Source organism: Canis lupus, chromosome X (assembly GCF_048164855.1).
Source record: "Canis lupus baileyi chromosome X, mCanLup2.hap1, whole genome shotgun sequence".
NCBI lineage: Eukaryota > Metazoa > Chordata > Mammalia > Carnivora > Canidae > Canis > Canis lupus.
Window position 1 is genome coordinate 46,659,188 of NC_132876.1, and position 27,855 is coordinate 46,687,042.

The 27,855-nt window shown below is 42.2% G+C and overlaps 1 protein-coding gene and 2 pseudogenes across 1 annotated transcript; all 3 read left to right on the forward strand.

The window, feature by feature from the left end:
* The first annotated feature begins 6,473 nt into the window (after window positions 1–6,473).
* On the forward strand, window positions 6,474–7,631 carry LOC140628382 (L-lactate dehydrogenase B chain-like). The gene has a single exon (XM_072817743.1). It carries the CDS (start codon window positions 6,556–6,558, stop codon window positions 7,558–7,560), a length of 1,005 nt encoding a protein of 334 aa, XP_072673844.1. The 5' UTR covers window positions 6,474–6,555; the 3' UTR covers window positions 7,561–7,631.
* Window positions 7,632–9,459: 1,828 nt separating this feature from the next.
* On the forward strand, window positions 9,460–11,046 carry LOC140628685 (ubiquitin-conjugating enzyme E2 variant 1 pseudogene; annotated as a pseudogene).
* Window positions 11,047–17,918: 6,872 nt separating this feature from the next.
* On the forward strand, window positions 17,919–19,384 carry LOC140627357 (N-chimaerin pseudogene; annotated as a pseudogene).
* Window positions 19,385–27,855: the final 8,471 nt, after the last annotated feature.

Consider the following 27,855-nt stretch of genomic DNA (forward strand, 5'->3'; position numbering starts at 1 on the left):
ATGTAGAGTCGGCTTCTCCCTCTGCCTGTGTCTCTGCCTCTCTCTCTGTGTGTCTCACGCCCTGGGCCCAAGGCAGGTGCTCAACTGCTGAGCCACCCATGTGTCCCCCTGTTTGTCTTTTCTGTCACCTTCAATCTTCAGTTTTGCATTATAGTTATCTGGGTGCATGTCTGGCCTTTCTGCTGGTCTGTGAACTCCTGGAAAACAGAGTCTGTATTGGATTTGTGGGTTCACCATAGCTCCGTGATGGGTGTTTTCATCATCAGGATCTGTAGAGAGAGCACCTAAGCCTAGAGATGCTAGTAAAGATAATGTATCTTCACATTAGTGGCAGAACTAGGTCCCAAAACTCAGATCTCTTTATTCACAGCTTGATATTCTCCACTAGATGAAGGAGAAAAAGGAGCAAAAGGGGGAAGAAGAAAAGCAGGAGGAAGTAGTATGCTTCATGGGGGAAAAACTTTGTGTCTGTTTTGTTCACTGCTGCATCCCCAGTGGCTAGAATAGTGCCTGGCACATAATACACATTTGATACATATTTTTTGAAACAATAAGTGATGTATGTAAGTAGGCATTCATGTACACAGATGATGACAACAGTCTTTAGGGGTGTGGGTATTGTCTGCCTATCACAAGTTTTTTCTTCTGCATTGTCCTTTTTTTTCCCTAAGATTTTATTTATTCAAGAGAGACACACAGAGAGAGGCAGAGACATTGGCAGAGGGAGAAGCAGGCTCCTTGCAGGGAGCCCTAAGTGGCACTCGATCCCAGGACCCGGGGATCATGCCCTGAGCCAAAGGCAGACACTCAACCGCTGAGCCACTCAAGCATCCCCTTCTGCATTGTCTTGATGCAAGGAAGGAAAAACTCATACCCAGAAAACCCAAGATTTTTCTGCATTTGTTTTTTTTTCACTGCTCTCTTGTACACCTTGTCTTTCCCTGGATTGCAATTCTGAGGACCAAGAGGCAGCTCCTACTGAACTCTTGCATTAGTGTTCTGATAACAAAAAAATGTGATGTGCTACACACAAAATGTCTTGATTTTATATAAACATTTTCTAGTAAAATTACTATTTCATTAAAATAAAAATGAAAAGGATGTGAGGGCGATCTGGCTGCGACATCTGTCACCCCGTTGATCGCCAGGGTTGATTTGGCTGATCTGGCTGGCTAGGAGGGTGTTCCCTTCCTCCCTCACTGCTCCATGTGCGTCCCTCCCGTCCCTCCCGAAGCTGCGCACCCGCAACCCCGATAGAGGAGGACCGTTCTTTGGTCAAGGGTATACGAGTAGCTGCGCTCCCCTGCTAGAACCTCCAAACAAGCTCTCAAGGTCCATTTGTAGGAAAACGTAGGGTAGTCAAGCTTCCAAGATTCCAGACACATCCAAATGAGGTGCTGCACGTGGCAGTCTGCCTTTCCAAAATAAATAAGTAAGTAAATAAATAAATAAATAAATAAATAAATAAATAAAAATGAAAGAAGAGCAGGGCTCATTATTATGGCTGCCTTTTATAGGCCTTGCTATTTGACATTACAATGAGACACTGGGGCGAGGGGCCAGGGTTGCCCAGGAGGCTGTGTGGTCTCAGTGGAGCTGAGCCCACGTGATGGAGGCCATGAGTGTGGCTGAAAAACAGGAAATAGTATGGATAAAACCACACTCTGTGGCCCCTGTACTCACTGGCCTGTGGTTATCATCCTGGTAACACCTATCTCAAGCCTCAGTAAGGGAATCCCCTGCCCCCTCAATCTAAATTCTTCCTCCTGTAGCTTGGTGGTCTTTTGTTTTTCTTACCTTTGCTTTTTGGGTTGGGAAGAAGATAGTCTTTCCTTAGCTCTACTGTAATATTTCCTCTTCCTGACTCCCACCCCCAGGGCCAAAGTGATTTGAACAAATTTACATAGGAAAATTATCCCCCCTACTGTCTATGGTGCCTGAAGATACAATTTCTAATATTTAAAACCTGGGGCAGGGATGCCAGCTGGCTCAGTTGGTAGAGCACATGACTCTTGATCTCAGGGTCATGAATTTGAGCCCCACGTTGGGCAGAGAGATTACTTAAAAAATAAGGGATCCCTGGGTGGCGCAGCGGTTTGGCGCCTGCCTTTGGCCCAGGGCGTGATCCTGGAGACCCGGGATCGAATCCCACGTCGGGCTCCCGGTGCATGGAGCCTGCTTCTCCCTCTGCCTGTGTCTCTGCCTCTCTCTCTCTCTCTCTCTCTCTGTGTGTGACTATCATAAATAAAAAAATTAAAAAAATAAAATAAAATAAAATGAAATACTGTTTAAAAAAATAAAACACAGGATGAGCACTGGGTGTTAGGCTATATGTTGGCAAATTGAACTCCAATAAAAAATATACTAAAAAAATAAATAAATATTTAAGAAATAATAATAAAAAATAATAAAATAATAAAACGTGTAGCAGAGGGAGTAAGAGTAAGAATATCATTTTGGGGGCAGCCTGGGTGGCGCAGTGGTTTAGCGCCTGCCTTCGGCCCAGGGCGTGATCCTGGAGACCTGGGATGGAGTCCCACGTCAGGCTCCCTGCATGGAGCCTGCTTCTCCCTCCTGCCTCTCTCTCTCTCTCTGTGTGTCTCTCATGAATAAATAAATAAAATCTTAAAAAAAAAAAGAATACCACTTTGACCTCAGTCTAGACCTAAACCACATGGTTTCTAAGAACCATTCCATCTGAGGAATTAAGGGGGCCTGCCCAGATTAAGAGCACAGACTCTGGAGCAAGACTTCCTGTGTTGGAATCTGGGCTCCATACTCTATAGGTTTTGATGACTTGGGCAAGTTGTTAATCTATCTATGCTGCAGTTTCCTGATCTGTAAAATAGAGGAGAGAGTTGTTAGAAAGATTTTCAGAGTTCATGTAGGTAAAGCACTTAGGATGGTGCCTGGTAAACAGTAAGTAATATCTGTTATTATCATCATTAAAGTTATTAAATCAGACCCTTGTTTGTATGTACCAGCAGAAGGCTGGAGGAGAGATGTGAGTGGTACCCCACATATGTAACAAATAGATGTTAGAGAAGCAAAACATGAGCACTTAAGGAATTACATCTAAGTGTTTTCAAAAGTTTTATTTTGTTTGTTTGTTTTAATCCTTTACTAAAAACAATCTCAGTTACAAGTTGTTGCTTGTGCTTTTGGAGTCATATCTACGACACTATTGCTAGTCTACTATTACAAAGATTTACACCTGTGTTCTCTTCTGTTTTATGTTTTATCTCTTACATTTAGGGTTTTGATCTGTTTTGAGTTAACTTTTGTGTATGGTGTAAAGGAGTCTAACTTCATTCTTTTGCATGTGGATATCTAGTTGTCCCAGCACCATTTGTTAAAAAGACTTTTTTTCCTGTTGAATGGTCTTGGCACCCTTGTTGAAAATCAATGGCCATAAAGGTCTGAGTTTATTTCTGGATTCTCAACTCTATTCCACTAATCAATATATTTATCCTATGCCAGTACCAGTCTTAATTACCATAGCTTTGGTGTAATTTTGGAAATCATGAACTGTGAGTTGTCCCAGTTAATTTTTTCAAGATTGTTTTGATCATTCTGGCTTCTTTGCATTTATTTCTATGTGAAGCTTAGGATCATCTCATCAAGTTCTGTAATAAAAGACTGCTGGGGTTATGATACAGATTGCATTGAATATGCTGATCCATTTGTGGAGTATTATTATATTAACAATAATAGGACAGCCTTGATGGCTCAGAAGTTTAGCGCCGCCTTCAGCCTGGGGCTGATCCTGGAGTCCTGGGATTGAGTCTTGCGTCGGGCTCCCTGCATGGAGCCTGCTTCTCCCTCTGCCTGTGTCTCTCTCTCTCTCTCTCTCTTTTTCTGTGTCTCTCATGAATAAATAAAATCTTTAAAAACAAACAAACAAACAAAAAACAATATTAAATCTTCTGATCCATGGGCATGGAATATCTGTATATTTAGTTTCAGTATAGCACTTCTTTTATTAAATTAATTCCTGAGTATTTTATGCTATTGTAAATGGAATTGTTTTATTAATTTTCTCTTTGGAGTGCTATTGTTAGTGTATAGAAATGCAGTTGACTTTTGTAGTTGACCTTGTATCTTGCAACTTTGCTGAATTTGTTAGTTATAATAGTATTTTTGTGGATTTCTTAGGATTTTCTGTATACAAGACCATGCCACCTATAAATGGAGGTAGTTTTACTTTTTCCTTTCCAATATAGATGCTTTTTATTTCTTTTTCTCTCTTCATTGCCCTGCCTTGCATGGAGTAAGTGCTCACCAAAAGGCAGCCATATTTTTATCTCTGAGTCCGGCCACAAATCCAGATGCTGAAATGCACAAAGCCTGGAAACCACATAGGTGTGGTCAGAATCTGAACTGTTTTTGAATGCGCTCTACAATTGCTTTATTTCTGTTCTTTTTTTTTCTTTTTTGAGAGACAGAGAATGAGGGCATGAGAACGTGAGCAGGAGAAGGGGCAGAGGGAGAGGGAGAAAGAGAATCTTAAGCAGGATCCATGGAACCTGATGCTGGACTTGATCTCATGACCCTGAGATCATGACCTAAGCCGAAATCGAGTCAGATGCTTAACTGTGCCATTCAATGGCCCCTATTTCTGTTCTGTTAACTTTTAGAATTTGGTAGCATTTGGGCAGCCCCAGTGGCGCAGCGGTTTAGCGCCGCCTGCAGCCCAGGGTGTGATCCTGGAGACCTGGGATCGAGTCCCACATCAGGCTTCCTGTATGGGGCCTGCTTTCCCCTCTGCCTCTCTCTGTGTGTGTGTCTCTCATGAATAAATAAATAAAATCTTAAAAAAAAGAATTTGGTAGCATTTTTTTAAAATGCCAGCATGTTTTGTTCATGTTAGGAAGAATTATATGGGGTGTTTTTTGTTTATATTTAACACAACACATTAAAGGGAGAGCACTCATTTTGGAGGCAAAAGGTTTGAAAGAGGGAGTGATCCAACAGAGAGAACTCCAGGGACTAGATGAGATTCAAAGTGATGAGGTCTTGATTAGTTTAACCTACTAGGAGATTCTACTATCTGAGCTTTTCTTTCCTTGGGTTTCAGAGGTCCAAGGTTTTTATTTATTCAATCATCAAACAGGCATTGGGAAGTGGCATGGGCTTAATAGTATTTTCTTAAACTAAAGCATGGACTCTGGACCCAGGTCAAGCTTGAATCTGAGCTCTAGCTAACATTTCCTAGCTCTGTGACCTTGGCCAACTTACCTAACTTGTCTGTGGCTCTGTTGCTTCATCTGTAGCATAAGGATAATAATATTATATACTTCGTGGATTTGTTGTTAAGAGTTAAGTGAGTTAAAGCATAATACATAAAAAACTTAGATAAGTTCCTGGCATATATTAAGTGTGCAACAAATGTTAAATAGCTATTATTTTTATCGTGGGTGGAAATATAGCTATTTTAACTTCCTGTTTACATGTTTAATTCTCTGTTTATATGTTCAACTAGCTTTGTTCATTGTTGATATGAGGGTTATGATATGATATGCTCAACTTTGAGCAGTTCAAGTAACATTTCATTGAGAGGGACTGTTCCCTTCCAGAATTTTTGCCCTGCAGAACTAAGAGCTGACTGCATCTGCGAAAGGCAAAGTAGTGTTAGAGAGCCACTGGATGGCAGTATTGTCAAGGGATTCAAGCAGCAGAGGACAAAACCAACCCTTTCCAGCCAAGAGTTGATGTTCATGTCTGCAGCAGTTTTTTTGTCCTCTACAGAAGTTCAAGCTATGATTTCTTTTCCAGTGTTCTGCTGGTCTTGGAGCACTGCCATTCCTGCCCAAGGCTTCTTGGGAGACCTTTGACACCCTTAGCCATTTTGTCTTTACTGAGCAGAGGAGAGAAATTATGCTGAGTATGTTTTCAATTCTTTGGATGTTGGGTTTCTAATTCCCATACTACTGACTTGCTGTTTCTTTTGCTACACCCCCAGAGATGGAGTTAAATGGCTGAGGGGAGAAGCAAAACTATCATTTTTGAGACAGCAAGCGCTATATCAGCAATTGTATATAATCACTTCATTGAATTGCCATGAACCCCTGAGAAATTAATTTTGTCATTTACTTTATCCATCACTCTGCTTAAACAAGTATTTTTTTAATTTTTTTATTTATTTATTTATGATAGTCACACACAGAGAGAGAGAGAGGCAGAGACATAGGCAGAGGGAGAAGCAGGCTCCATGCACCGGGAGCCCGACGTGGGATTCGATCCTGGGTCTCCAGGATCGCGCCCTGGGCCAAAGGCAGGCGCCAAACCGCTGCACCACCCAGGGATCCCTTAAACAAGTATTAACATAAGTGTGGCCAGTTGTACTTCAGTTATACCCCCACTCAACACCACTGGATTATTTTCAGATAAATTTCATATATCATTGTATTCTTTCATTTTTAAATATTTCTTACATACCTATAAAAGATTAAGATTTTTTAACATGTCTCCTTGCGGATCCTGCGCCGGAGGAGACGCGCGCTGCTAACCTGGTCTCCTTCGAGCTACCCTTACAGCCACTAGTCTTGGGGCACAATGGCAACTCTTAAGGAAAAACTGATTGCACCAGTTGCAGAAGAAGAGGCTGCAATCCCAAACAATAAGATCACTGTAGTGGGTGTTGGACAAGTTGGTATGGCATGTGCCATCAGCATTCTGGGAAAGTCTCTGGCTGATGAACTTGCCCTTGTGGATGTTTTAGAAGATAAACTCAAAGGAGAAATGATGGATCTACAGCATGGGAGCTTATTTCTACAGACACCTAAAATTGCGGCAGATAAAGATTACTCTGTGACTGCCAATTCTAAGATTGTGGTGGTGACTGCAGGAGTCCGCCAGCAGGAGGGAGAGAGCTGCCTCAATCTGGTGCAAAGGAATGTTAATGTCTTCAAATTCATTATTCCTCAGATAGTCAAGTACAGTCCTGATTGTATCATAATTGTAGTTTCCAACCCAGTGGATATTCTTACATATGTTACCTGGAAACTAAGTGGACTACCCAAGCGCCGTGTGATTGGAAGTGGGTGTAATCTGGATTCTGCTAGATTTCGCTATCTTATGGCTGAAAAACTTGGCATTCATCCCAGCAGCTGCCATGGATGGATTTTGGGAGAACATGGCGACTCAAGTGTGGCTGTGTGGAGTGGAGTGAATGTGGCAGGTGTTTCTCTTCAGGAACTGAATCCAGAAATGGGAACAGACAACAACAGTGAAAATTGGAAGGAAGTGCATAAGATGGTGGTTAAAAGTGCCTATGAAGTCATCAAGCTAAAAGGATATACCAACTGGGCTATTGGATTAAGTGTGGCTGATCTCATTGAATCCATGTTGAAAAATCTCTCCAGGATTCATCCAGTGTCAACAATGGTGAAGGGCATGTATGGTATTGAGAACGAAGTCTTCCTGAGTCTTCCGTGTATCCTGAACACTCGGGGCTTAACCAGTGTGATCAATCAGAAGCTGAAGGATGATGAGGTTGCCCAGCTCAAGAAAAGTGCAGATACCTTGTGGGATATCCAGAAAGACCTAAAAGATCTGTGACTTCTGGCTTCTAGGCTGTAGAAATTTAAAACCATGATGTAATTAACTGTGAGCCTTTAGTTTTTCATCCATATACATGGATCACAGTTTGCTTTTATCTTCCTAAATATGTGAATCTGGGCTCACAAAATCAAAGCCCATGCTTGGTTTAATGCTTGCAATATGAGCCTTGAACAAATCAAATTAACTACCGTAAAAAAAAAAAAAAAAAAAGATTTTTTAACACAACATAGTACTATTACAACACTAAAATAACAAGCAATAATACCTTAACATCGTTAAATATCTAGCCAGTGTTTAAATTTACCTGGTTTTAGTCTCATTGTTAAAAATCGCATTTACTTCATTCAAATTAGGGTCCAAACAAGACCCATAGATTGCATTCATTTGATATGTGAACTCCATTTTACATGGAGAGAACCTGAGGATCAGAGATATCTGTTCCAGTTCAAAAACAATTATCTACTGAATCAGACTTAGTACTAGGTGTTGAGGATACAAAGCTTAGGAAGGCACAAGTCTTTACTCTCAGGGAACTCAGACTTGTGTTTCTGTAATGCTCTGTGAATGTGTCACAGGACTTCACACGTTATGCTACTAATATGTAGTTATATATCTGTCTTCCCAGGTAGATGGCAAATTCCTTAAAATATAAGGGCCATTTTATGGTTAACATTGTATTCCTAATATCTAGCATAGTCCCTGGTACATAGTAGGTATTTAACAACTGTGGGGGGAGGAATAATTTTGGGCAGTGGGAACCAGTGAAGAGTTTCAAGTAGGGCAGTAGCATGATAAGATTTTCATGGTAACTCAAGTTGTGTGAGACCAGAGCTCAAACAAGAGGTCAGGAGTGAAGATCTGGGAGTCACTGTATATAGGTGGAGCTTGAGAGCCTGACAGTGGATGCCATCACTCAGGGAGAAGACCTGCAGTTAAATCGGGAGTGGACTAAGGAGGGAACCCTGAAACTTACCAAAGAGTTGTAGGATGAAAAACCCATGAGAAAGATGGAAAAGCAATAGCCAGGGATACTAGAAGAAAACCAGGAGAATATGTTGCCACAGAGGCCAAAGGAGGTTGGGGCACCTGGGTGGGTCAGTGGTTGAATGACTGCCTTTGGCTCAGGGCATGATCCCAGGGTCCTGGGATCAAGTCCTGCATTGGGCTCCCTGCAGGGAGCCTGCTTCTCCCTTTGCCTATGTTTCTGCATCTCTCTCTGCGTCTCTCATGAATAAAATAAAGTCTTAAAAAAAAAAAAGAAGCCAAGGGAGGAAAGAATTCAAGAGGGAGGGAGTGGGGGTGGTTGACACTTTTGAGGCAGGTAAGGAGATAGTGGTTGAGAATAGTTCAGTGCAGTTAGGGTGTGGTTGGTGGTGGAGGAGTGACAGGAAATAAGCCCAGAAAGGCCTCATCCGAAAGGGCAACATACACACACACACACACACACCCCTCAGTCACCAGGCTAAGGAGTTAATGCTTCATTCTGTAGATAATGGGGAGTTATCAAGGAGTTTAAAATAGGAGTGACCCAGGGCAGCTGGGTGGTTCAGTCAGTTAAGCATCCAACTCTTGGTTTCAGCTCAGGTCAAGATCCATATGGGGCTTTGCACTCAGCTTGGAGCCCGCTTGAGATTCTCTCCCTCACCTTCCCTCTCTACACCTCCACCTCATGTGCTCTCTCTCTAAAACAAATAAATAAAATCTTTGAAACAAAACAAGCAAAAAACAGGAGTGACCTAGACAGATCGTGGTGTTCTAGATAGGCCAGGCTGAGACATCGTAGAAGATGCTGTGGAGGAATGGAACTGGAAGCAGGGCTCATTCAAGCAGAATAAAGTGGCTCTTGGGCAGTGAAGGTAGGGACTGTCTTTTAAGAACTTTAGTAGTTAGGAGCGACAGTGACGCAAGATGGCAGCCACCACGGGCTCGGGAGTACAAGTTCCTCGCAATTTTTGACTGTTAGAAGAACTGGAAGAAGGCCAGAAAGGAGTAGGAGATGGCACAGTTAGCTGGGGTCTAGAAGATGATGACGATATGACACTTACAAGATGGACAGGGATGATAATTGGGCTTCCAAGAACAATTTATGAAAACCAAATATACAGCCTTAAAATAGAATGTGGACCTAAATATCCAGAAGCACCCCCCTTTGTAAGATTTGTGACAAAAATTAATATGAATGGAGTTAATAGTTCTAATAGAATGGTGGACCCAAGAGTCATATCCGTGCTAGCAAAATGGCAGAATTCATATAGCATCAAAGTTGTCCTGCAAGAGCTCCGGCGCCTAATGATGTCTAAAGAAAACATGAAACTCCCTCAGCCATCCGAAGGACAGTATTACAGCAATTAATCAAAAAGAGAAACCACAGGACCTCCCCCTCCCCACCCATTCGATTTAAGCAGTCATTTTCCACAGTAGTACATTTTCTAGATACGTCTTGTAGACCTCAAAAGTACTGGAAAGGAAGCTCCCATTCAAAGGCAATTTATCTTAAGATACTGTAAACAATGCTAATTTTTTTGTCCATTTGAAATATGTAAGTTGTGCTATAACAAATCATCCTGTCAAGTGTAACCACTGTCCACATAGTTGAATTTCTGGGATCAAGAAAGTATATTTAAATTGATTCCCATCATAACCGGTGGGGCACATCTAACTCAACTGTGAAAAGACACATACACAATCACCTTGCTGCTGATTACATGGCCTGGGGTCTCTGCCTTCTCCCCTTCTCCTCTTGCTGGCTCCCTCCCTTCCTCCCTCCACCCACCCCTCCATCCCTGCAACAGCCCTCCAGCTTGGGGTGGCTTGCTAGAATAGGCGTGAAGGTTTCAGGTCGCAGCCTGTGGGACTACTGCTGGATGTGCAGGGGTGCAGCTGCACCCCTGGTTTCTTTTTTTAAGTCTTAAATGATGCCCTCCCCTCTCCAAGCCATCATCCTTTCTCCACTTCCCATGACCACCCTCGGCCAAAGCATAGATCGTAACCCCTCTGCTCCCCTCTGAAATTGGCCTTTGGTGAGGAATTCAGGGCTTTCCCCATATCTTCTCCCCCACCTTAATTGAGGGGTGCTGCTTTTTCCTTCCCCCTCAAGTCCCTTTTTGCACCATCACCACCCAATACTTCTTGCTTTGGCCAGAAGCCATCAGGTAAGGTTGGAAAGAGTCTCTGACTTCCCTTGTTTAGTTTGGAACCACATTTACTCACTCTCCACCAGCCTGGGAATGAATATTGGGTCCTCAGCCCTGCCACCCTCTGCTGTCATCATCAGCTTATGCTGTTTTTTAGCTCAGGTTTTGATAAAGTGAAAAGAACAGTCACCAGGGGTACTCAGACCTTCCAGCTCTCAAAGTGCTTGGTGGTAAAACTTGGAGAAAGGCCACAGAAGACACTTGTAAGCACACACAATCCCTCTGAATGAATTGTTTTCTTTTCCTGTAATTGCTTTTGCTTTTAACAATTGAAGAAGTTTTAAACAGGGTTCTCTTTTTTTTCTTTAAAGATTTTATTTATTTATTTATTCATGAGAGACACAGACAGAGAGAGGCAGAGACACAGGCAGAAGAGGGAGAACAGACCCCATGCAGGAAGCCTGATGTGGGACTCGATCCCGGGACTCCAGGATCATGCCCTGGGCCAAAGGCAGACGCTCAACCACTGAGCCACCCAGACATCCCTAAACAGGGTTCTCATGTGGTCATCTTACAATCCATTTGGGTCTAGTTTGGAATCTGACAACTGGAACAAAAAGAACCTTGGATTTGGTGCATACTTTGGTTTTGGTGCTGCTGCGTCTCATGGTCCTCAGCAGGGATAGAGAAAGAACTCAGTGTGCACAGCAGATCCCCGAAATTAGCGGGCTTGACTTCCTGGCAAATTGCTGCATTTTTCCACTTTTCTGTTCAGGACCACTAAATGCTGAGATGTGGATGCATACAGAAATAAAAGTGATTCATTGTGTTCTAAAGATTTTCTTTTTAATTTAGTGTTTGTGTAAAACCACCTTTTGAAGCAGCAACTATCAAGTCTGAAAAGCAATCGATGTTTCCATTAATCTTTACCTGGGGATACCTTAGTTCTAAGGATTTAACATCCTGTAAGTAAAGATGAACATAACAGTATTCCATAAGCAGCCTTTTTATTGTCAGACCATTGCCTGATTTTAATATAATAAAAAAGAAAGTGTGCGTTAATATTAAAAAAAAAAAGAACTTTAGTAGGTAAAACTGGCAGGCATTGAAAATGATAGTTAATACTCATTGAGCACTTATATGCCAGGCATTATTCTCAGTGCTCATGTGAATTATCTTCCATAATTCTCACAACCAACCAATGATATAGATAATGTTATTAACCTCATTTTATAGATGAGGAGCTGAGGTACAGAGAAAAAAGGCAATTTGCTGAGGATCACAGAGCTAGGAAACTACAGAGCATAGATTCAACTCTCAGTGGTTGGCACTAACATACTCTAACCTGGTTCATTGCATGCCACTCTTAATTTATAGATTATTTTGCCTTGATCACTCTGGAGAGTGAGGGGGTTGTCAGTTAGGATCAGTCTCAGCTGTGAGTTATCAGACATCCAAAATAACTGGATTAAAGAGGATAGAAATTCATTTATCCTTCATGTTAAACCCTGAAGAACTTAATGTCCTTTCATCTCCACAGTGTGACACTTTCCCTCATGGTACAAGAGAGAGTTCCAGCCATCACATTCATGTTCCAAGCAGCAGAATGCCCAGTGGAGGAAAGGGGGAGAATAGATACTGGGGACAACTAGTATTCTCTGCTGTAAGAGAAATTCCAGGACTCTGCCATAAATGATTGCATGGAAGGTGGGGTTACCACCAATTGAGATAGAGAACACAGCAGATCTGGTAGATCTTTATTGTTTTCCCAGTGTCTTTCCCTTACCCTGGAAACAAAACCCTTTGTTTTGGTAGGGGTGGGTGCTACTTCTTTCCTGTCCAGCCATGCAGTTCTAGTGGGAGCTTCCAATCATAGTAGTTGATGGATTGGTTGATACATGGGCATGTGATCTAGATCAGAACAATGAGAATTCTTCTCTTCAATATTTTGATAACTTGAATGGGGAAAAATATTGTGTCCCACTTTTGTGGTATAGCTAGGAGATGTGTTAAGAGCCAGGAACTGCTCATAGGCCCTTTAACAGCCACAGAGAGGAAGCTTAGCTGAGAGACTGAATCAACATGTAGGATGAGTGGTAGATTCCTATCAGTATTCAAGTGTTTGATCTTAGTTGTCCTTGAGGCCCACCTACATCCATGTCCTTCCTCTGATTATATGAGAATTCCAATAAATTTCTCTTTTGCTCAAATTAAAGTTGTGTTTCTGTCCCTTTCAATTAAAATCCTGATTAAGCTGTGTTTTTTTTTATTTTTTTTATTTATTTATGATAGTCATACAGAGAGAGAGAGAGAGGCAGAGACACAGGCAGAGGGAGAAGCAGGCTCCATGCACTGGGAGCCCGACGTGGGATTCGATCCCGGGTCTCCAGGATCGCGCCCAGGGCCAAAGGCAGGCGCCAAACCGCTGCGCCACCCAGGGATCCCTAAGCTGTGTTTTAAAAGTTATTTGTGGAATCATTGTAGATGTGTTTAGGGTGTGTGTGTGTATGTGTGTGTGTGTGTTAAGGGGGTCATACTAAATAGCAACCAGAAGCAGGGAGATGATTTATGAGACAGTTTTAATAGTGTAGATGAAAAACAAGAAGTATCTGAATTAAGATGATGTCAGTGGTTACTTTAGCTCTTGGCCAGGCTTGTCATGTTTCTTCTACACCTTGAACCAGTTGCCTATATCTGCAGGCTGGTTATCTTTACATGGATAGGATGCAACTGATCACTATTCATTATGAGCATATTTTCTACTATGTCTTTGGCCATAGTTATAATGGCTGCTTAAAAAGTCCTGCTAATTCCAGGGGTGCCTGCATGGCTCAGTTGGTTGGGCATCTGATTTGTTTTCTGCTTCGGTAATGGTCTCAGGGATAATGAGATCAAGCCTCACCCTACTGAGCCCTCCCTGTCAAGCCCCCCTCTTCAAGCTCCCATCAATCCCTGTGTTGAACCCTGTAGCAGGCTTACCACTCAACAGGGCATCTGCTTGGGATTCTCTCTCTCTCCTTTTCCCTCTGACTCCTCCCACCTCTCTCTCTCTCTCTCTCTCTCTCAAATAAATAAATATTTTTTTTAAAGTCCTGCTAATTTCAGTATCTAGATTGTTTTGCAGCAGTCTTCATTGATTGCCTTTTTCCTTCACTATTGGGTCACATTTTCTGTTTCTGACATATCCAGTCATTTTGATTTGTCTCCTAGACATTGTAGAAGACATGTTGTAGAGAATCTGGATCCTATTATGTCCCTCTGAAGAGTACTGATTTTTGTCTGTTTGTTTTAGCAGGCAGTTAACTTGACTGAACTCAAATTCCATAGTCAGTCTCCCTGGTAGTAAGCAGCAGCTAAAATTTCCACTCAGTTCTTTTAGGTTTAGAGGATGTTTGGAGACTGCCCCATGTGTGCATGGTTTACAGGCCAGCCAGAGATTTAGACAGAGTTTATACAAAGAATTGAGGGCTCCACCTGTCAGGATCTCTCCATTCCAGGATTTTGCCCCATATATTTCAGCTGCTGAAATTCTGAATTTTGCCTTCTGATAAAGATTCAGTTTTACCCACTTATTGAAGCCTGCCCTATGGCTAAAAGCTTTAAAGAATGGGAATACCACCTAGTTCTAATCCTATCTTTTAAGTATAGATTCTGCTCTAGTTTCTGCCTGGTTTGGGTTGTTTGCCAGTACTTTCAGGTAGTTGATTTTACTATCTTATCCAGAGTATATTGATACATTTGAGGGGAGGTGGGTTTGATAGAAGCTACTTGGTCATTTAGTGGAAGTCAGAAACTGGTCACTTTTATATAACCTGTGGCCAATACAGCAAGAATGTTCTAGTGAGGTAGTAAGAAATTGTACCCAGGACCTGGATGTGGCTTGATAAAAGTAGTTTTTATGACTAGGTAAGCTAAATATGATGAAGTTTCAGGATGACAGGTTCAGGGGGGGCTTAATAAGCCTCTAGGTAGGCTTTCCCATGAGTTGAAATAACTTCATTGTGGACAGGCAGAATCCTGCTACCACCAATCTGAATGCCTCTTTGCACGAGGAGCTTCACTTCTTAAGTGTCCCCTATCCTGATATCTCTTGGTCATCTCTGCTTTTATTTTTATTTTATTTATTTATTTATTTTTTGCTGCTGATTTCTTTTTTTTTTATTGGTGTTCAATTTACCAACATACAGAATAACCCCCTCATCTCTGCTTTTAAATGACATTATTTGAGGGGAGCCAGACTGGCTGTCAGTAGAGCCTGCAACTCTTGATCGCAGGGTTGTGAGTTCAAGCCCCATGTTGAGTGTGGAGATTCCTTAAAAATAAAATATTTAAAAAAAATTTTAAAGATATTGAGTTTATTGCAGTGAACTATAACTTCTATACAATTTATAGATCCTTGTAACAGGCCAAGATCCCTACTCAGTCCTCTACCAGATGTAATATCTGGAATGGGGAAGAGTGGATAAATTGAGGAGCTTCATAGCATGTTCAATGGTCAGGGATTGGTAACAAGATATATGAATGAGGATTTGAGAGAGAGTAAGTTTAAGATGACTTCCAAGTTTCTGCCTTGGCCATCTGGAATGATGGTCAATATAGGATAGAGGTTCTAAGAAACAGAGCAAGTTTAAGGGAGAAGATGAATTCAGCTTTGGCTATGTTTGAAGTACCACCCATGTCAGAGTACATATGAGTCTGGGGGACTGGAGAGAGATCTGGGATGTTGAGAAATTCCTGTAATTGAGGAATTCTCAGTAGATAAGTAATATATAAGGCCATAGGTGTAGATGATGTACCCAGATAGCATGTGCAGAGTGAGAAGAGAATTGATAACAAAGCCCAGTAGTCAAGGGGAGAGCATAAGAAATGAGTCAATTTAGGAGACTGACAAAAAGTAAAAAAAAATTAAAGGTAGGGCAGCCCCTTTAATTTAAAAAATTAAAAGTGGCTCAGCGTTTTAATGCCGCCTACAGCCCAGGGCATGATCCTGGAGACCCGGGATCCAGTGCCACATCAGGCTCCCTGCATGGAGCCTGCTTCTCCCTCTGCCTGTGTCTCTGCCTCTCTCTCTCTCTCCTATCTGTGTATTCTCATGAATAAATAAATAAAATCTTTAAACAAAAAATTAAAGGTATACTAAAAAAGTAGTATATAGAAGCCAGAGGAGGAGAGTTTCATGAAAGAGTTAGTGGACAATAGGGCCAAATTCAGCAGAAAAAGCAAGTAAAGCAAGTACTGAAAAGTGTGCATTGGATTTAACAACTAAGAGATCTTTACCTCAGTGATCGTGATAATAGTGGTGTGGCAAGGAGTGTTGCCAGATTGCAGTGGATTGAGGTGTGCATGGCTGTGGTAGACTTTAACATGTGGCTCCTGTTAACCATTCATCACAATAATCATTCCCCTATGTCATCCCCTACTCTTGAATTAGGTGGGTCCTGTAAATAAGTTTAACTGATAGAATGCAGGGAAATGATGCTGCTTGACTTCCAAGGGTAGGTTGTAAAGAAGCCTTGCAACGTTTGCCTTGTTCTTTTAGAGCCCTGAGCAATCATGTAAGAAGTCTGGTCTCCCTGCTGGAGAGATCCCATGGAGAGATCATGAATTGATATGGAGAGAGAGAGAGAGAGAGAGAGAAGAGAACCTAGCTGTGCCCAGCATCCCACATATTACCACTAAGGCACCAGGCATGAAGAAAACCATCTCAGACCTTCCAGATCAACCTAACCACCAGCTAAATGCCACTGAATAACTCCAGTAGATTTCACATGGGGCAGAAGAGTTGTCCAGGGGGCTTGCTCAGATTTCTCACCCATACAGTGAGTGTAATAAAATGATTACTGTTTTCGGCCCCAAGTTTTGGGTTGGTCTATTACACAGGCAGCAATGTATATCTGGAACATTGGCATTGAAGTAATGGAGACTATAAATGCATGTCATACCTCCAAGAAGCTTGGAAAGGGAAGGATCAAATGGCAGCTGGAAGGTCTCCTAAGTTTGAGGTAGCATTTTTTAAAGACGGTAGAGACAGAGAGCTAAGAGAAAGAAGTTCTCTGATGAAGAAGAGAGAGGAGATGGCTGATGTATGAGGTTTCTGAGAAGGGAAGGTATGAGATGTAAAACTCCAGTGGATCCACCCCGGGGGGATACCCGGGTGGCTCAGCAGTTGAGCGCCTGCCTTTGGCTCAGGCGGTGATTCCAGGGTTCTGGGATCGAGTCCCGCATTGGGGTCCCTGCAGGGAGCCTGCTTCTCCCTCTACCTATGTCTCTGCCTCTCTCTGGGTATCTCTCATGAATGAATGAATGAATGAATGAATAAATAAATAAATAAATAAATAAATAATAAAACCCCAGTGGAAGTGCTGATCTTGGACACAAGGGTAGTGGGACACTTTAGCCTCTAAAATAGGTGTCTGTCACCCTCTTGGTCTTTAAAAATGCGAGACCAAGACCATTTTCTATGTACTGAATCTGAGAGAATATGTGATAGTTCATTGGACAGCAGTGGATCTTTCAAGAATTGGTTGACTGAGGCACTTTGTCTGGTTTATTCACTTAACCTAGACCAGGAGATGACTTGAATTCATACCCTTAGTTTTATATTTCCTCTGTTAACTTAGAGCCGATTCTGTCTACTGAGAATATTGAGAGCAGGGATTAAGTATTGGGCTAAAGGATAGTGACAATTTGAAGAGCTGCTGTGAGAAGTGAGGGCAGGAACTGCCTAACGCTTTGTGAGAGAGGATTTCCAGGCAGTATTATTAGGTTGAAAACCACAGAGAGATCCGGTGGGGGGGGTGGGGGGAAGACGCTGTCGCAAGATGGCGCCGGCGAGGCCGCGGGATGCCCAGTGAGCGCGCCCCGCCCGGGGCCCCGCGAGGCTGCTCCTCTCCTCCCTGCCGCCGCCGCCGCCGCCACCGCGGCCAAGCCCCGCGCCTCGCAGGTACTCCCGCCCGCACGCACTCCGCGAGGCGCACAGATTGCAGCGACAAGTGCCGGCTCGCCTCGGGGTAGCGGATCTGCCCCGGTGCGGGTGCGCCCGACAATAAGGCATAAAGAACTTTTTCTTGCAGCGGGCCCCGGCCTGCAGCCTCCCCGCGCGCCCGTGCCCCACCACGCCCCTCCGGTTCCCCGCGCCCTCCAAGGTGCCAACGCTCCGGGCCGCTGCGCTGATCTCCGGGCGGCCGGGGAGGAGCGCATGCGCCGGCGGAGGCGGCGGCAAGCAGCCGGCGAGCGCCGGTACAATGGCCCTGACCCTGTTCGATACAGATGAATATAGACCTCCTGTTTGGAAATCTTACTTGTATCAGTTGCAACAGGAAGCCCCTCATCCTCGAAGAATCACTTGTACTAATGAGGTGGAAAACAGACCAAAGTACTATGGAAGAGAATTTCATGGCATGATCTCCCGAGAAGAAGCAGACCAGCTCTTGAGTGTGGCTGAGGGGAGTTACCTTATTCGTGAGAGCCAGCGTCAGCCGGGAACCTACACTTTGGCTTTAAGATTTGGAAGTCAAACCAGAAACTTCAGGCTGTACTACGATGGAAAGCACTTCGTTGGGGAGAAGCGCTTTGAGTCCATCCATCATCTGGTGACTGATGGATTGATTACCCTCTATATTGAAACCAAGGCAGCAGAATACATTGCCAAGATGACAATAAACCCAATTTATGAGCACATAGGATACACAACCTTAAACAGAGAGCCAGCATACCAAAAACATATGCCAGTCCTGAAAGAGACACATGATGAGAGATATTCTACAGGCCAGGATGGGGTGTCAGAGTAAAGGTTGACATCACTTGTTAAAAGAGCAACTCTGAAAGAAAACGAGCAAATTCCAAAATATGAAAAGGTTCACAATTTCAAGGTCCATACATTCCGAGGGCCACACTGGTGTGAATACTGTGCTAACTTCATGTGGGGTCTCATTGCTCAGGGAGTGAAATGTGCAGATTGTGGTTTGAATGTTCATAAGCAGTGTTCCAAGATGGCCCCAAATGACTGTAAGCCAGGCTTGAAACATGTCAAGAAGGTATACAGTTGTGACCTTACAACACTCGTGAAAGCCCATATCACTAAGTGACCAATGGTGGTGGACATGTGCATCAGGGAAATTGAACCTAGAAGTCTTAATTCTGAAGGACTGTATCTAGTATCAGGATTTAGTGACTTAATTGAAGATGTCAAGATGGCTTTTCACAGAGATGGCGAGAAAGCAGATATTTCCCTGAACATATATGAAGACAGTAACATTATCACCGGCCCGCTGAAACTGTACTTCAGGGATCTACCAATTCCACTCATCATGTATGACGCCTACCCCAAGTTTATAGAGTCCGCCAAAATTCTGGATCCTGACGAGCAGTTGGAAACCCTTCACGAGGCACTGAAGCTGCTGCCCCCCACCCCCGCCGGCTCACTGCGAAACGCTGCGGTACCTCATGGCACACCTGAAGAGAGTGACCCTCCACGAAAAGGAGAATCTTATGAATGCAGAGAACCTTGGCATCATGTTCTGCCCGACCCTTATGAGATCTCCAGAGCTGGACGCAATGGCGGCAGTGAACGCTATACTATACCAGAGACTGGTGGTGGAGCTGCTTATCAAAAATGAAGACATTTTATTTTAAATTTTAGTTTGCCGGAAAAAAAATGTTTTACAGATAAAGGAATGTTTTATAGTAATTTAATTGGCTCTTATAGCTGAATTCTTTCTTGGTTAGAAGTGTGGGCAGATAGCCAGATTAAAATGAAGAACTTTCTATTGTCTTAGTAGCACCGCTCAGCTGTCCTTGTAAAACAGTGAACACACACTCTCCAGTTCTAGTAACCCTGGGTGTTTATCATGGTAAGAGAAACTCAAGCTATTGCATGATTAGCCTCCTCTTTGGCAAGGGAACCCCACACAAAGGAGACAACAAGCCTGCACCGCCTCTTTTTCCCGGGTAGTCTGTGGTGGTAATTCAGCATGTTTCGCAGAGTAAATCTGTCGTGACTTCAAAAAAAGAAAAAAAAAAAAAAGAAAACCACAAAAATGGATGACACTAATTGTCATACCTATAATACTTTATCAGTGCTTAGAAGCCAAAACATAAGATAGAGAAGACAGGGGATGCCTGGGTGGCTCAGCAGTTGAGTGTCTGCCTTTGGCTCAGGCCGTGATCCTGGAGTCCAGGAATCGAGTCCCGCATGGGGCCTCCCGCATGGAGCCTGCTTCTCCCTCTGTCTGTGTCTCTGCCTCTCTTTCTCTCTGTGTCTCTCATGAGTAAATAAATAAAACCTTAAAAAAAGATAGAGAAGATAGTTCTTGGGTAAATTAAGAGCTGAGGTCTTGTGGGCAAGATTTGATGAGAATATTGGTCAGAGAGGTTGAAGCAATTGTAAGACATAAGCTAAATAAACAAGGAAATGGGAAGCTGTGCTAGGAGAAAAGTAGAGGAATCAAGGAGGTCTTAATAAGGTTGAAGCGTTGGGACAGTGGGAATAAGAGAGGGAATGAGCTAGAGAGATAGTAGTAGACTAAAGTTCATTGTCTCAAGGGTAAAGAAAATTCTAGGTGATCACAAAGTTCAAGGTATGACTATGGAAGAGGGGTCATTGGAGATAAGAGGATCAGGGAATAAGAGGCCAGGCTGTTAGATGCGTAAAAATTGAGACTTGGAATCACTTAAGATAATGGGAAAACTTGGGGGTGGAGAAGTAGAAATTAATTGGGATGCCATATACCTCAATGAATGTAAGGGAGTCAACAGGGGGTCAGTAGCTGATACAGCAAGAAGACTGTGATATACCATAAAGAGAAAATGCATGTATGAGATAAGCTTCATTCATGCATGAGCTATAGTGCTATTGGCTGTGAGTTCAGTTTATTGTATTAACAATGCAGTACAAGAAAGAAATTTGGGGGATGCCTGGGTGGCTCAGCGATTGAGCGTCTACCTTCAGCTCAGAGCATGACCCTGTGATCTGGGATCAAGCCCCACATCGGACTCCCTGAGGGGAGCTTGCTTCTCCCTCTGCCTGTGTCTCTGCCTCTCTCTGTATCTCTCATGACTAAATAAATAAATCTAAAAAAAAGAAATTCGTTAATCTATATGTGATGCCACTTCAGAAAGTGTTAAAATAATATTTATTGTGTTTAATGAAGCTATGGAAAAGCAGCTATATTTGTGGATTCATGAGGAAACAATGGAATTTTTAAAAACATAGTAGGCAATGTCGTAAGTAAGGCTGAGAGCCAGAGAAATTTAAGGTCATGTTACCCAGGATCAGAAAAATGTTAAACTCTTCTCAGCTAGTATTTTATTAAAAACAAATGCTATGTATAAGTCATTAACTTAAGAAAAATAAGATAAGTTGTCTTAAAAGAGAAACACAAGTGAAACAAGTTTATATATTGGTTGGTTGATAGGAATGTGATCAGGGGCTTGCGGTAACCTCATTCAGCATTTTCACTAGGATCAATGGCTCAGTATTTGCTAGTTCACTGCTTGTGGTAATAAAGCAGGAGTGGTTCTTGTCTCACAGAGTTGAAGAATGAATCTGACAGACAAAACAGAGTGAGTAAAGCGACAGAAGTTATTAGGCAAAGATACAGAAAAAGCTCCCAGAAGTGAGAGAGGTCCCAACAGGGTTGCCACTGAGGACTTTTTTGGCCGGCCCTTTATAGAAAACCTGACTAGGGAGTTGATAGCCTTGAGATTTCTTTTATTATTATTTTTATTAGAGTTCGATTTGCCAACATATAACACCCAGTGCTCATCCCATCAAGTGCCCCCCTCAGTGCCTGTCACCCAGTACCCTATCCCCCCGCCCACCTCCCCTTCCAGTACCCCTTGTTTGTTTCCCAGATTTAGGAGTCTCTCATGTTTTGTCAACCCTAATTTTTCCCACTCATTTTTTCGCCTTGAGATTTCTTATGCTGTCTTGAGTGAATGACATATGACTGTTGAGTCTCTCAGTGATTACTTAATAGCCATCAAAGGAAGATACCCCCTAGCATTTTGGAGCCAGGGGGGCAGATTTACTTCCTTATCTCTGTTTTTGTTGCATCTCAGTGTCCTTGGGAATTATGGGAGCCCCGAGATTTGTGGGAGCCTGACTCTGGGCCTTTTCCTTATCTTTCCCTTCATAGCCCTATCTGTCCCTAACTCAGGGACAATATTGAATATACTGCTTATGAGAATTGACATATGTGTGTACTATATATATGTTTCAGAGTATTTTAATTCAAGTTGCAGACATTCTAATATTTCCTTTGTAAATATTTCAGTATGTATCTCCAGCACTGTGGTTCTCAAGTGTGGTCTAAGGACTCTGAGGACAGCTGACACCTAAGACCCTTTTAAAGGTCTAGGAAATCCTCCTTTTTCCAGGTACATATCTCCAAAAGGTTGGGGTTTTTTTTGTATACTTCGACCAAAACAATCATATCACAATGCAGAAGCAAACTGTCTTGTATAAGGCAGACATTAAAGAGATTTTCAAATATATAAAACATTTCAAAATTATTTTTTTATTTTGGAAAACAGTTATTTTAATAAAATATGTTAAGTAGTCACTTACTATTATTTTTTATGAATTAATAAATGTTTTTAGCTATTTTCAGTTTTGATTTCCAAAACAGTAAATATTGATAGATCTGTAAACTATATAAGCAAAAGTTCTTTAGGGTCTAAAAAATATTCATAGTATCTTTTTACCATGTGCATATAATTTTATTTTAAAATGTATCATAAGGGATCCCTGGGTGGCGCAGCGGTTTGGCGCCTGCCTTTGGCCCAGGGCGCGATCCTGGAGACCTGGGATCGAATCCCACGTCGGGCTCCCGGTGCATGGAGCCTGCTTCTCCCTCTGCCTGTGTCTCTGCCTCTCTCTCTCTCATTGTGTGCCTATCATAAATAAATAAAAAAAAAAATTAAAAAAAAAAGTAAAATGTATCATAAAAATAACTGTCAGAATTTCATTTTATTTTAAATATTTATTTATTTATTTATTTGAGAGAGAGAGAGAGAGAGTACAAAAGGGAGAGGGAGAAGCCGACTCCCTGTTGAGCAGAGAGCCCAAGACCCCTAGATTATGACCTAAGCAGAAGCCAGATGCTTAAGTGACTGAGCCACCCAGGCTCTCCTAACTGTCAGAATTTTAAAAAGAAGCACTAGTACACTTACTTTGAGCACATGTTTGCAAAACTTGCCAAAAGAAGGAGAATTCTTTAACTACTCCAGCTAGGGCAGCCCGGGTGGCACAGCGGTTTAGCGCCACCTTCAGCCCAGGGAGTGATCCTGGAGACCCGGGATCAAGTCCCACGTCGGGCTCCCTGCATGGAGCCTGCTTCTCTCTGCCTCTCTCTCTCATGAATAAATAAATAAAATCTTTAAAAAATAAAAATAAAAAAATAAACTACTCCAGCTATGCACGGAAAGCAACTTACACAGAATGATTCTAGTGATTAAGTTTACCGACGCTACTTTTTGAAACTCTAAACCTATAGTAGCTTTTGGTTTTTAACATTTTGTTTTTAAAAAATTATAGATTCACAGGAAATTGCAAAAGTGGTACATAGAGGCCCAAGTACCTGCCACCAAGCTTCTCCAAATTGTGATATCTTATATAATTTTTTTTTAAAGATTTTATTTATTTATTCATGATAGTCACAGAGAGAGAGAGAGAGAGGCAGAGACACAGGCAGAGGGAGAAGCAGGCTCCATGCACCGGGAGCCCGATGTGGGACTCGATCCCAGGTCTCCAGGATCGCGCCCTGGGCCAAAGGCAGGCGCCAAACCGCTGCGCCACCCAGGGATCCCTTTTTTTTTTTTTTTTTAAAGATTTTATGATATCTTATATAATTATAGTAAAATATAAAATCCAGGGAATTGATATTGGTATAATATTGTTGTGCCAAAGATTGCGAATCCGGGAAACCACGAAGGAGCCGACACCGATGCAAACACACGAGGGTTTATTTACAAGCTGGAGCTTGGGTCCAAGTGCACCCGACACAGCGGAGCAGGGACTTGGACCCCGAGACTAAGAGGCGTAGCAGCTTTATAGGGGCCAGTGGCCCATGGGATACGCAGAAAGTTGCACAGTCATGTCGGTCCACACCCAGGTGGCTGATTGAATTACACCTTACCCTATAGTATCCATTTGAGCTGGCCTATTACTTTGGTCAGAATAGGCGCGCAGTTTTGGCGGGCACAAAGCAGGGTTACATTGTTATGAGCCGATTTCTGATTAGGGTGTGCCCAGCGGCTTGACTAGGGTGGGGCAGCGCCTTAAGCAATAAGCAGGTTATGTGGGGGTCATACAGGAGGTGGCGGGTGTAGCACAAAATGGAATCAGTCCTGCTCTGCTTGTCCAGGGGTAGGGGATTTTTGTTAAATTTCCTGGGTCCCACAATATTGTTCACTGGACCATAGGCTTTATTCAGTTTTCATCATTTTTATATGCATTTATTTCTGTGTGTATACAGTTCTATACAGTTTTATCCTGTGTATACATTGGTGTAACCACCACAGTCAAGATATAAAACTGTTCTATTAGAAGTGCTCCCTTTTGATACCCCTTTATATTCACACCCTCTGCTCCATCCTTATGCTCTGACAATCTATTCTCAATCTCTTGGGCATTTCAAGAATGTTATGTAAATGGAATCCAATAATACATAGCCTTTGGGAATTGACTTTTTTCACTAATTGAAATGCTCTTGATTAAAAATACACCTGCCCTACGACCCAGCAATTGCACTGTTGGGGATTTACCCCAAAGATACAAATGCAATGAAACGCCGGGACACCTGCACCCCGATGTTTCTAGCAGCAATGGCCACGATAGCCAAACTGTGGAAGGAGCCTCGGTGTCCAACGAAAGATGAATGGATAAAGAAGATGTGGTTTATGTATACAATGGAATATTACTCAGCTATTAGAAATGACAAATACCCACCATTTGCTTCAACGTGGATGGAACTGGAGGGTATTATGCTGAGTGAAGTAAGTCAGTCGGAGAAGGACAAACATTATATGTTCTCATTCATTTGGGGAATATAAATAATAGTGAAAGGGAAAATAAGGGAAGGGAGAAGAAATGTGTGGGAAATATCAGAAAGGGAGACAGAACATAAAGACTGCTAACTCTGGGAAACGAACTAGGGGTGGTAGAAGGGGAGGAGGGCGGGGGGTGGGAGTGAATGGGTGACGGGCACTGGGTGTTATTCTGTATGATAGTAAATTGAACACCAATAAAAAAATAAATTTAAAAAAAAAAAAAAAGAACAAGAAAAAAAAAAAAAAATGAAATGCTCTTGAGGTCCATCTGGGGATGCTGTGTGTATCAATAGCTTGTTCCTTTTTATTGTTGAGTAGTATTCCATTGCATAGATGTACAATGTACCAGATTTGTTTATCCAGTCACTAGCAGAAGGACATTTGGGTTGTTTCCTGATTTTGCTGTTATGAATAAAGCTGCTATGAATATCTACATATGGGTTTTTGTGTGAATATGTTTGCATTTCTCTTGGATAAATGCCCAAGAATGCACTTGTGGGGTTACATGGTAAGTAAATGTTTAGTTTTGCAAGAAACTGCCAGAATGATTTCAAGAGCCTTACCATTTTACATTTCCAACTTAATTGTATGAAAGTTTCCATTTTCTAGATCCTTGCTAACATTTGATATTACCATTTTATATTTTAGTTGTTCTATTGGGTGTATAATGGTAGCTTATTATGGTTTTAATTTACATTTCTCTAATGAGTAATGATGTTGAACATCTTTTCTTGTCTGTTTTGCATCTGTATCCTCTCTTTGGTGCATTCTGTTAATGTCTTTTGCTTATTTTCAAATTGAATCATCTGGTTGTTTTACACTTCAGTTCTGAGAGTTCTTTATATATTCTGAATACCAATTATTTGTCAGATATGTGGTTTGCAATTATTTTCTCCCAGTCTGTAGCTTGTGCTTTCATCCTCTTAACAGCATCTGTTACAGCACAAGCAAGAGTTTTTAATTTTGGTGAAATCCAGTTTATTTTTTTTTTTTAATTTTTTTTTTTATTTATTCATGATAGGCACACAGTGAGAGAGAGAGAGAGGCAGAGACACAGGCAGAGGGAGAAGCAGGCTCCATGCACCGGGAGCCTGACGTGGGATTCGATCCCGGATCTCCAGGATCGCGCCCTGGGCCAAAGGCAGGCGCCAAACCGCTGCGCCACCCAGGGATCCCCTGAAATCCAGTTTATAATGCCTTTTCCTTTATGGATGTCATGTGTTTTGTTGTCTTGTCTAAAAACGTTTTGGCAAGATCTAAGTCCCAAAGACTTTCTCTTATTTTTTCTGCTAAAAGTTTCGAGTTTTACATTTTACACTGAAGTCCATGACTCATTTTCTTTTTTTTTTAAATAAATTTATTTTTTATTGGTGTTCAATTTACCAACATACAGAATAACACCCAGGGCTCATCCCGTCAAGTGTCCCCCTCAGTGCCCGTCAACCATTCCCCCCCCACCCCCCGCCCTCCTCCCCTTCCACCACCCCTAGTTCGTTTCCCAGAGTTAGGAGTCTTTATGTTCTGTCTCCCTTTCTGATATTTCCCACACATTTCTTCTCCCTTCCCTTATATTCCCTTTCACTATTGTTTATATTCCCCAAATGAATGAGAACATACACTGTTTGTCCTTCTCCGATTGACTTACTTCACTCAGCATAATACCCTCCAGTTCCATCCACGTTGAAGCAAATGGTGGGTATTTTTCAATTAATTTTTCTATCTGGGGCAGCCCGGGTGGCTCAGTGGTTTGGCGCCACCTTCAGCCCAGGGCGTGATCCTGGAGACCCGGGATCGAGTTCCACGTCTGGCTCCCTGCATGGAGCCTTCTTCTCCCTCTGCCTTTGTTTTTTTTTTTTTTTTTAACAAATATTTTTTTTTTAATTTTTATTTATTTATGATAGTCACAGAGAGAGAGAGAGGCGCAGAGACACAGGCAGAGGGAGAAGCAGGCTCCATGCACCGGGAGCCCGATGTGGGATTCGATCCCGGGTCTCCAGGATCGCGCCCTGGGCCAAAGGTAGGCGCCAAACCGCTGCGCCACCCAGGGATCCCTCCCTCTGCCTTTGTCTGTGCCTCTCTCTCTCTAGGTCTTCCATGAATAAATAAATAAAATCTTTAAAAAAAATTTTTTTTTTTCTATCTGGTATGAGGTTCAAGTTGAAGTTCATTTTGTTGTTGTTGATGGATGTTCAGTTGTTCAAGCACCGTTTTTTGAAAAAAACTATTCTTTTGAATTTTTTTTACAGAATTCTTTTTACAAGAATCTTTCTTGATTCTTAGTGAATATTTTTTTACACCTTTGTCAAAAATTAGTGGAGGGGCTCCTGGATGGTTCAGTCAGAAGAGCATGTGACTCTTGGTCTCAAGGTCATGAGTTCGAGCCCCATGTTAGATGTAGTGATTACTAAAAAATAAACTTAAAAAATCAGTTGGACATATTTGTATTGGTCTTTTTCTGGGTCCTCTGTTTTCTCTGATCTATTTCTGTCATTCCTGTAATATCACATTGTCTCAATCTACTGCAGCTATATAAGTCTTATCATTGAATAGAGTGATTCTCCCCCGTTTGTTCTTCTTTCCCAAAATTGTTTTAGTTATCATAGTTACTTTGATTTTCCTCATAAATTTTAGAATAAGCTTGTCTACATCTATGAAAAAAATCTTGCTGATATTTTAATAGTAATTGTGTTAAACCTATAGATTACTTTGGAGAGAATTGACATCTTTACTATGAGCATTCCAATGAATGAACATTGCATATCTCTCCATTCAATTAGATATTTGCTTGCTTGCTTTCATAAGTGTTTTACAGGAAGGGATATACCTATGAAATGAGACAACTGGTAGATTTTCAGTGGCTTCACTGTGCTCTGCTGACTATAGTCTCAGTTGCCTCATTTGTGGTGAGAACACCCTCATAAGATTATTGTGAAGATTTAAAGAGGCACCACAGGGGCAGCTGGGTGGCTCAGTTGGTAAAGCATCTGCCCTCAGTTCAGCTCTTGATCTCAGAGTCCTGGGATCGAGTCCCATATTGGCTCTCTGCCTGACAAGGAGTCTGCTTCTCCCTCTCCCTCTGCCTCTGTACTCTCCCCTACTCCTCTCA